The sequence below is a fragment of the Arvicola amphibius genome, chromosome 1 (assembly GCF_903992535.2).
Source record: "Arvicola amphibius chromosome 1, mArvAmp1.2, whole genome shotgun sequence".
NCBI classification, from domain to species: Eukaryota; Metazoa; Chordata; class Mammalia; order Rodentia; family Cricetidae; genus Arvicola; species Arvicola amphibius.
Window position 1 is genome coordinate 103,415,823 of NC_052047.1, and position 10,346 is coordinate 103,426,168.

Sequence of the window (10,346 nt, forward strand, 5' to 3'; positions counted from 1 at the left end):
CCCCAAGCATGGTTCCCTATCCTCTTTCCAGTGGCCACTGGCCCTACCCCGGAGTACACCTGAACTCCACTTTTCATTCCTAGCCCCAAACTAAGAGCTTTTCTGCAAGATAGGGTCTCTAGTTGGTGTGATACTAGAATTTTCCATAGTACATGGAGAAGACATTTTGGAGCCAGCAATAAAGACCCAAGTTTGTATTAAAATTGTTTCACTTGCTCTGCTGCTCTCAGAGCTGCCCCCCTCCAAACCCAAAGAGCTGCAGCTGTCTGATGCCCTTGACAGAGCAAGAGGCTGTAAGACTTTCTTCATCAGGGAGGGATGTGCCCATCTAGCCTCCTTAGTTAGTGGCCAGCTTTCTTTGGCCACCCAAAGGGGCCCTCCACTTTCCTCTTGAGGCTGCCCAGCCTGTAACTTCTGCCAGGGGTGGGGTGGGGGGGTTGCCCCTGGCTCAGGTTCAGCTGAGAATCTACTTTCCATGGTACCCTTAGGGCACATGGAGTGTGGGTGGTTATGCGGAAGAAAGGAGGAGGTGCGATGCCAAGCATAGTGTTCTAGCCTGAGGTCCTGCAGTGATTTGAGCACAATCTCCAGCCCTTTCTAGTCCCTTGCATCCCCTGAGCGCATGTGAACAGATTTGCTGCCATGGAGGATCCATCATTTGGTGAAGCATCTCCTCTCTGTGTCTTTGCACATTGTTCCTCTGCTCATGAGGCCCAGCAAGCACCTCCATTTGTCTTTTTCTCCTTACGGGTTCTTACATTCACTTCTGAGCCTGATCACTCCCGCAGTCAGTCCAGCATGGTTCTAAGACGTTATCTCTCCTGGCCATCCTAGAGGTGCTTCCTTAGTCTGGCAGGGCAGAGTGAAGCCATCTGTGTGGGTAGAAGGGGAGAGGGGTGCTTGAGACACCTTGAAAGGCAGCTGTTGCTCTCTTGGCATGGAGAGAGGGGCCAGGTCTGCTGGCTGTTGAGCTGGACTTAGCACTAGGCCTACTTTCTAGAGGAGGAAGTCACCTTTTTCCAGGGTGAGAAAGGGCAGAGGGGCTGGCTCAAGGGACTTTGCTCACTGGGGTCTAGGATGAAGGTCATTGTGTTAGGGTTTGAAAATTCTGGCTTGCATCCTGGCAGGTTAGAGCTCCAGGGTATAGCCAGGAGGCTGTCATTGTAAGCAGGCAATGCTGTCAGCACTGCAGGGCCTCTGCCTGGCAGAACTAGCCCATGTGGCTAGGCCACTGAAGTACTGGTGATTCTGACATCAGTTGGTTCATGGGGCCACAGGAAAGACTATTTGAAATTAGGGTAGTCTCATACAAGCAGACTCTGTGGCCTCTCAGTCCCTACCCCAAGACCTTCTGTTGTCTAGACCTTGGAGCACGTGAGAAAGGCATATTCTAGAAAAATCATGGCACCAGCGTGCAGTACCATGAGCATAAATTTTATTCCTTGCCCATGACCTTGGATATCAGCGGAGCCCGAACCCGGGACTGCTTGGAAGTGCAAGTCCTATAGGGAGAGTCTTGGTGCCTCTGCCTCCTACCCTCTCAGACCTGAAGTATGTGTTTTCGGGACTGCTGTGCACTGCTGTGCACTCCATTCCTTCTTCTGCCTCCTTGTGTTCAAGTTGACTTTTTCAGTGTCTCAGTTTTGTCTCTGCCTGTTGGGGAGCAGGTCTTCCTCCCTGCGTTCCGCCCATATCCCGTTTTCTACCACAACCTTAGCTTCCCTGTCCACCCCGTTTCTTGATTCCCACACCTGTAGCCAGGTGAGTTCCAGGATCTTTGGAAGATGTTGTGATTGTTGAGTGAGGTGCTCTCTAGAGAGGAGTTGGGGCTCCTTCCTGAGGCCCTGGATCATACAGGAGCTCTGGCCATATCCCTGAGGTGACACAGAAGGACCCTCTGGTTCCCAGCCAGATCATCCTCTCTCCTGCAGAGGAGCCATGCCTGGGGACAGCTGGGAGCAATGATGGGGACCCAGGTGGGGATGGCTCAGTTTTGGAGCCCCAGTTGCATACTCTTCCCCTACTGCCCTTCCTGATGCCCTGCTGGCTGCAGGGGTGCCTGATACGGGGAGGGCTCTAAGCAGAGGGCTCCCAGAACAGGAGGAAGGTCATTGACCTTCAAGCAGAAGGTCACTGCTCCTATCCCCTCCCCTCTGCCTTTGAGCCAGCCTGCTTCATCCAAGCCCAGACCCATATATGCAGAGGTGGGGCCCAGGCAAGTGTTTCAGTAATCTGGTTCCCCACCCTGGTGTATGGGTCTTTTGCTTCCTGTCTCAGACCACTGGGAATTCCTCCCTCTGGCCTATCATACAGAACAGCCATTAAGCTTCAGCTTGAGACATTGGCCTTCTGAAGGGGCCAAAGTGATAGCGATTGCTGGCCCCCAAGCTTCGATTCACAGTCAACCCTGGAGCCTCTGTGGGTTGGGAGGAAGAGTAACCTGCTTCCACGTGTTGTGGAGGAGGGCATTCAGATTGCCTTCCAGCTGGTGGCGGTGTCCGGCCTCTGCTGTGAGCCAGGTAGCAGGGGCTGGGAATGGTCACCCTGGCCCTCCCAGCAGGAACGCTACCTTGAGGACTGAGGGTTGACTGTCTGACGCTGCTGCAGAGAGTGGCGCCTGTGGCTGGACAATGAACAGGAAGGGCTTTCGTGAGAAAGCTTCCTGGACCGCCTGGGTGCTGGGGTGGGGGAGGGCAGTGTGCCTGCAGAAGAGCCACTCCCCCACTGTACCCACCTGACTGATGAAGTGTCCTCCCAGAGTCACCGGCCTGAGAGGGAGTGGCCAGTCAAGAGCCTCAGAGTCTACCTGGGTGTAAAGAAGAAACTGCGGCCACCTACTTGGTAAGCCAGGCCTGTGGCTAAGACCAGTAGAAGGCAGAGCTGGGGTTAAGCTGTATGGGTGCTCGGGCTCTTCTTGGCCAGTAGCATCACCCGGGCATACCACAGAAGCACAGATTGTCAGGTGTTACCTTGGACCTCCTAGTTTGGGGTTCTGTGAATAGGGCCCAGGACTCAGTGTCTCCTCAGATGTTTGGGTAACAGTGCTTGTTCATGTTTGAGAATCGCTGGTCTGCTTTGTTGAGAATGAGTGTATGAGGTATCTTGGGGCAGGCTTATGTGTGTGTGACGCTGCCACTGAGCCCCTGACTGCATTTGCCCACGCATGCTCACATGGAAGCCAGAGCAGGACTTGGGGTGTCCGCCTCCCTCACTCTCTGTGTCATTGCCTTGAGACAGGGTCTCACTGAAGCTCAGCATCTGGGCTAGGCTGGCTGGCCAGCATGCTTTGGGGATCCACCTGCCTGTCTCTGCCCCCCATTGCTGGGGTTATAGACACCCATAGTCATACCCATCTTTTTATGTGATTGCAAGGTTTCATGCTTGCAGAACAGGTGTCTCTCCAACCCTGCGTATATTGTTTCAGTAAGTCGAAAAGTGATGCATGCCACTGTGGCTGTTAAGCACTGCAGTCATGTGACTTCGTTTTCTAATTTTCTCCTCATCTGTTGGCTGTGTCTGGTTGACTCTGGCTCTTGAGTAAGCTTGGGCAGGCATCAGTACAATTGGGTGGTTTTTTGGGTTTTGGTGCTGAGGGTTGAACTCAGTATCTCCACCATGCTAGGCACACAGCATCCTCATCTCAGGCCCAGGGTTGGGGTGGGGAGGGCGAGAGAGGTGGTGGCCTCAGTGTGCTGCGCCAGGGGAAGCCTCGGCTCTGCCTCAGCTCTGCCCAGGTCTTGGCAAGTGTCAAGTGGCAGCTTCTCTGGTTCTTGTTTGCAGCTGGGGCTTCACGGTGGTGCATGAGACGGAGAAGCACGAGAAGCAGCAGTGGTGAGTGGTGAGCCAGGGCCCCGCTCTGAGGCTGGGCAGGAGATGGGCAGGAGATGGGGCTGGCAGAGGCTCTGGGCAGTAACCCAACTTGTGCCTTCCACAGGTACCTCTGCTGTGACACGCAGATGGAACTCCGGGAGTGGTTTGCCACCTTCCTCTCTGTACAGGTACCAGGTGCAGGGGCTTCTCCAGAGGCTGCACCAGGGAGAGTGCCAGCAGCAGAGATGGCATCATAGGAACTAGGTCTCTGGACACAGGGAGATTCACATGGAGAGGAGTGGCAAGGGCAGAGGAAACAGCATATCTAGATGCCTATGGGTAAAAAAGATAAGGAAGAAAGCATTAGTTTGGGGGCCTCACAGTTCCACAGGGTTAGAGTCTCTGATTGCTGTGGTACCTCATGTATAAGCAGAGGAGAGAGAAAGAGAGAGGGACAGAGAGAGAGGGAGGGAGGGAGGGAGGGAGGGAGGGAGAGAGAGAGAGAGAGAGAGAGAGAGAGAGAGAGAGAGAGCAAGCTAACTGGAAGTGGCATAGACTTTTGAAACTTAAAAGCCTCTCCCCCAGTGACATACCTCCTCCAGCAAAGCCACACCTCCTAATCCCAAACAGTTCCACCAACTGGGGATCAAGCATTTGATATGAGCCTATAGGGGCCATTCTCACTCAAATGACCATATTCAACACTTGCAAGGGGAGAAGCCCGGCGTGCCAGAGGTTGGCCTGCATTGGTCAGCAGCAGATTGTAAGAGCTTTGAGACCACACTCAGGAAGCTGAAGTAGACCTGGAGTTTCGAGTGAGCGAGAGTGGTTGTGTAGGAGTGGCTCCCTCAGCACCTGCGGGCCACACCCACGCTGCAGGGGTTGGGGGACCACCCCTGAGCCAGAGCAAGGCCAGAGGCTGCTTAGACGGAAACAGATGAGTTAGAACAGATGTTCTACAGAATTCAGAACTGTTTAGGGAGAAGAGATTCAAAACTACCAGGGCTCTGGGCTGAACTCTTTCTCTGCAGTTATATTATTTTAACTGGGAGCTTCCTGATAGTCAAAGCTTAAATGGAAACAATGGTTTCTGCAGTTCTTGGTTGGTGAGAAGGGGAGGCACGGACAGTATCTTCTGGGGGAAATGATTTTCTTGATGTTGCATTCTTCGGGAGGCTTGTGGATCCAGACTTGGGAGTCATTGAGTAATCTGGCTGACTGGTTTGTGCTGGGATACAGTCATCTGCAAACAGCTGCTTCTCATCAGCCTCAAAGCGGAGGGCGCCAGCTCAGATCCTAGCTGGAGGCTTTTCCGAGAAGGGTGGGTGGATCAGAAGCCAAGCCTGCAAACTGAGATGTGGCCCAGACCCTAGCACTCCTTTCCTGATTGTTCCCTAGCACGAAGGCCTGGTATGGCCCTCAGAGCCCTCTCGAGTGTCCCGGGCAGTGCCCGAGGTCCGGATGGGCAGTGTATCGCTGATCCCTCTGCGTGGCAGTGAAAATGAGATGCGCCGGAGTGTGGCGGCCTTCACTGCCGATCCCCTTTCTGTAAGTGGCTCTGGGCCCTATGGGCCCTATGGGCCCTGTGGGGTGGGGGGTGGGGGGAGGAGGGAGGGGAGACCTGGTTGGGTTCCTGCCTTCACTTCCCCAATTTCTCTCAGAGCTCCTCTAGTCCCTTCCCTAGGTTTCTGGGGCCCCCTCTGGCCCTGGGAACCCCAGCTGCTAACATTTCCGCATCTACTCTGTTGCTAGCTGGTCCCTTTTACTGTCACAAAGCACTTATAGGATCTGGGCTTCTCCGCTCCTGCAGCTCCTCCGTCATGTCTGAGCTCTGGAACACCGTCACTGCCTCCTGGAAGCCTTCCTGTTGAGACACCTGCGTGCTCTGCATGCTTGGTGTGAGCCAGTGAAACACACGGGGAAGCCATACCTTCATCCCAGCATCCTGACTGCAACACAGGCTCCTTGGCTGGGCAGCGCGGGGCTGGCAATGAGATTTTCCTGGGAGGAGTGGGGCCCTCCCCTGCTCCCTCCCCTGCTCCCCATCCCCTCCCCTGCTCTCCATCCAGTCATGCAGTGCTCCTGGCCTATCTTGCTTACCCAGGGTCACTCTCCTTGAGTTTGTGGAGTTGGAGAGATGGGCAGAAATCAGGACCTCTGCCAGAGGGGCTGGAGGGCTTGGGATCCCGCAGGGAAGGGGCTCATCTGGGAGGGAGCCTATCCCCTTTCCATAGGCTGCTACTCTGAAGGAACTCCTAGGAGTCCAGGAGGGAGCTCTCGGGAAGCTTTACAAGCTGAAAGCTGGACTTGGGGATGTCAGCCCACTTCTGGTGTATGCTGCGGGGAGGCCCAGGCTGTGGCTGTCTGCTACCCTTCCCCGACTTTGAATACTTTTTTGATAATATAAATATATCTGTATATTTTACACTGTGGTGCTAGGGCCTGCAGTCGTCTGGGGGGTTGGCATCTTGGGCTAAGGGCACAGCTGGTTGTGAAGCTACAGGTCAGTGCTGGCGCTCTGGAGCCCGGAGCCTGAGTTCTGCTCTCTGCATGTTGAGGTCAGTGCTGGCGCTCTGGAGCCCGGAGCCTGTCTTCTCTCTGCGTGTTGAGGTCAGTGCTGGCGTGCTTGCTGAGCTGTCTGCTCTCCCTGTCCCAGCAGAGGCTGACCTGGCCCTCACCTATTTTGTCACTGTACAGGACAAGCCTGAGCCCCCATTCCTGCAGCCGTCTGAGCTGGGGCCTAGATCTGTATGCCGATGGCACAGCACAGCCCCTCTTAGCTCCTGCTGGAGATAGGAGAGCACAGCTCACAGACAGAGGCTTTGCTGAACTAGGAAGGTGGACTTCCTGTCCCTGGGCGCCATGCAGATGTCTCCAGAGTAGAGCCTGCCTCTCACAGGGAGTTGCCCTCCAAGGAAACTGTCTACCTGCAGAGGAGGTAACCAGCTATTCAAAGACAAACTGGAGACCCCCGGGAAGGTGTTACCATCTTGTCTCAGTGGCCTAGTGCTGGCGTTCTGTCCCGAGCCTTGAAAGGGGCTGAGCAGAGTGTCGTCCCCTCAGTGGGAAACTGGATGCTGTGAGCTTTGTACATCTGGACGTGGGTTGCTGTGGGTCTCATTTCTCAGGAAGGGGTGGGGTGTTTATCAGGAGACAGCCCTGCTGACCTGTTTCACAGCTGACCCAAAGTCTCCATCGCTTTGTCCTTGTGGAGCTGTTTCAGGCCATTCGACCATGCCCTCCAGGCGGGACAGGGCCCAAGATCTCCTTAGAATTCCTCCCTAGATTTGATGTATTTATTGTTCACCACAGTAAGGCAATGCAACAAGAGGTGCCCTCTGCTGGGCTGACCCTGTCATTACCCTAGCTTAGGGACTAGCTGAAGGAGCTGCATCCAGCCACTAGGGGGCGATCATGGACTGCTCATGGTTGCTCATTTTGAACAGGGTCTGTGTAAACACCCCTCCCCCCCTCGAGTGATGGTCCTGGCTCTGTCTTTGTTTTGCTGCCAGCTGGACCACTCAGCCCTGCCCCTGGCTGGGCCGAGGACCAGTGATATGCTGTCAGATAGCATAGTAAAAGTGCTTTGGCCTTAGGCTCTGGACGTGGGAGGAGGTAGAAGCCCTTTACCCAGTGCCTGCTGTGAGTCTGATCTTGAATCTAGAGAAAGATTCACTGCCTGACACTAGAGCCTCAGCAGTGATTTGTAAAGCAGGGGCCAGTGCCAGAAGGGAGGGCCGTGCTTGTACTTGTGTCTTTGGGTTGCTTGGGGTAGGAAGAGCCTGGATGTATGGGGCAGGGAGCTTGGAGGAGGAAGGGCTTCCTGAGGAGTATGGGTCCTAGGGAGGAGGACAGGGGAGGGGACCCTGAGAGGGAAGGTAGGTCACAGGTTGGAGGAGACGTGGAAATTCTTACCGGGTCCTTTGCTCATGCTGCTGTCTGTCCACAGTTCTGCTCTGGAAAGCGTGGCTGTGTGGGCAGACATCTCCTTAAGAGTCTGTGTGGCTATGGAAGTTGCTTAGGCCTCTGATCTGGGTTTTTCTGTGTCCTTTGGAGCTACCTACTAGCAGGTTCCTAGGAGGATTGAGTGAGCGAGTGAGTGTGAATTGCTAGAGCTGTCCCGTGACAGTGCCCCAGATGTGTCTGCAGAGACCTTCAGGCCGGCTGGGAGGAGAGTTTGGGAGGTTTGGGCAGCACTCATTGAATATTTACTGTGTTCTCATTCACCAAGTGCTTGTTGAACACCTGCTGTGTGTGTAGCAGAGGAGTGAGTGGTGTGGGGGAAGAGGGAACCCTTGAGGGGAGGGGATGCTGGGAGGGAGGGGATGCTGGGAGGGAGGGGCCCCCCAAGGGAGCCCAGACAAGTGCGCGTGACCAGCCGCAAGGGCTGGTTGTGGTAGGAGCTTAGCAACCCTGCACACTCCGGAGCCTCACACCCTCATCGCCAGACACCTCAGACACCCCAGGGTCTCCCCTCTGCACCCTGACTATCAGGTCTTAGCTCTGCCACTGAAGGACACATGGCCACACCCCTGTCTAATGAGCCCCTTGTCCCTACCAGAAAAAAACAGCATCATTCCTGCCACTTAGCTACTTAGTGACCTGAATGACCCAGACACTGCTCTGGAACTGTGTGACGATTTTTATCACACACACACACACACACACACACACACACACACACACAGAGAGAGAGAGAGAGAGAGAGAGAGAGAGAGAGAGAGAGAGAGAGAGAGAGAGAGAGAGAGAGACTAGAGAGAGGGAGAGAGAGAAAGAAAGAGAGAGAGAGAGAGGGAGAGAGAGAGAGAGAGCTGCTCAGAATCTCTCTGCCCCTCCTGTCTGGAAGTGCCTTTGGAATATTCTTTCCCAGTATCCACGTTCTATGAAAATATAAGGGGGACTTGTACTCAGCCAGCCAGGGGTGAAGGACTCGCTGGCCCTGGCACATCCCCTCTTCTATGCTACTTTCTGACTGTGGAAATTTCCGCACTTTCTCTGCCCTGGTTACAGCGCCTGCTGTATTTATCACCCTGGAGACCCAGTGACACAGGCACACACAGGCCACATGTACACACTTACGCTCTGCACACGTGTGCCTGCACACCTCAGCTTGCACTGCCATAACTGCAAGTGCAACACACACGCGCGCACACGCACGTGCGCACACACAGCACGTGGAGGAACACCCACACAAAGAGCTCTCTAGGAAAATTGTTCTCCTGCTGCTCCTCGCCCTCTTGTCCTCCCCCCCACCTCCCCCTCTGTTCTGTCCGCCCACCTCCACCCACAGACCATAGAGCTGGGCTGGACGGCACCTCCCACTCCTTGTCAGCTGGGAGGCACTCTGCCTGGTGACTGGAGTGTGGCTCTGTGGCTCTCTTCCCCATCCGGCCCTCCCCCCACCCCCACCCCGCTACTTTCCTGCAATCCTGTCTGTCTTTGCCTTGTGAGTCCCCTCCTTGTCACTGTTTTGACTCTGAAGTGGAAACTGTCATTCTTCCCTGCTTTTGTCTCCAGAGGTTCAAGTTGGGGAACCCCAAGGACTGATCTAGGCAGAGGGATAGACTAGGAGGGTGCCAGGGACCTTCATCTCCAGCTCCTGGTGCCCTCACTGCTCTTGACGAGGGGAGGGTAGTGTGCCTGGCACCATGGAGACCAGTGTCATAGCAACACAATCTGGGTGGGCAGCGCTTCCTCCTCCAGGGTTGGGGGCCATAGAAGGAGCCAGCACAGGCCTGAAGGTGGTGGGCCTTGTGCTGGTGCCCAGTGCTGGCCGCCATATCCTCCTGCACCCTGTCCCAGCTACCCCTCCTTGTCTCCGCGCTAATCCTACCTGGACACTGCAAACACCAACCCAGCAAGTCCTGCTCTTGCTCTTGAGTTTGGTCTTTTATCTTCCACCCATGTTGGTTTACTCAGGGCAGAGAGGGGGTTTAATGTGGATTTGGTCTTCCTGTGAAATCTCCAGCCAGCCCTTAGCCTTGGCAGCGATAAGAGCCCAGCTGACACCTGCTGTCCTGAGGCCTTGTGTGTGCTCTCACTTCACCCTTTGGAGGCCCGTGGTGGCCAGTAAGTGGCCTAGCAAGGACAGATCAGGCTTGAGGCATGGTACCTACCCCAGTAGGTTTCTTTTCTTAACAAAGGGCCAACTGTTTTCATTTGTGTCTTCCATGCTGGAGAAGGTTCCCTGGCAGGTTGTGTGGCTTCATCAGGATCTGGCCTTGGGGTGTCTAGAAACCTGAGAACTAGTTTCCAGGGGTGCGTTGCAGAACCTTCCTCAAGTGGTTAGATCTCGGGAGGCTTTGCAGCACCACAGTGCAGAGACTGACCAGAACCCACAGAGTCCAGGAGGAGGCCTTGGCTGGGTTCTGACCTCTAATCACGTTGCAGTTGCCTTCCTCCTGGCTTTATGTAATCATTCAAATAGAACAGCTGCCTTTATCCCACTGAGTCACACCCCCTCCTTCCCTTCCTCCTCAGGTGTGGAGAGTTGCTCAGGAGAGGTTGAGCAGGCTGAGTAGGAGGCTTGGGGACTC

General features: G+C 54.9%; 1 protein-coding gene across 3 annotated transcripts in view; it reads left to right on the forward strand.

Annotated features, from left to right (window-relative positions):
- The window catches only part of Arap1 (ArfGAP with RhoGAP domain, ankyrin repeat and PH domain 1), a 60,955-nt gene extending 54,720 nt beyond the window's left edge, over positions 1–6,235 (forward strand). For all 3 annotated transcript variants that reach the window (XM_038321429.1, XM_038321448.1, XM_038321455.1), the window contains 5 exons: positions 2,759–2,841; positions 3,781–3,831; positions 3,935–3,998; positions 5,209–5,358; positions 5,621–6,235. In XM_038321429.1, the coding sequence (XP_038177357.1) occupies positions 2,759–2,841; positions 3,781–3,831; positions 3,935–3,998; positions 5,209–5,358; positions 5,621–5,638 (366 nt within the window). In that variant the 3' untranslated portion in view covers positions 5,639–6,235. The remainder of the gene's footprint in view (positions 1–2,758; positions 2,842–3,780; positions 3,832–3,934; positions 3,999–5,208; positions 5,359–5,620) is intronic.
- The last annotated feature ends 4,111 nt before the right edge of the window (positions 6,236–10,346 follow it).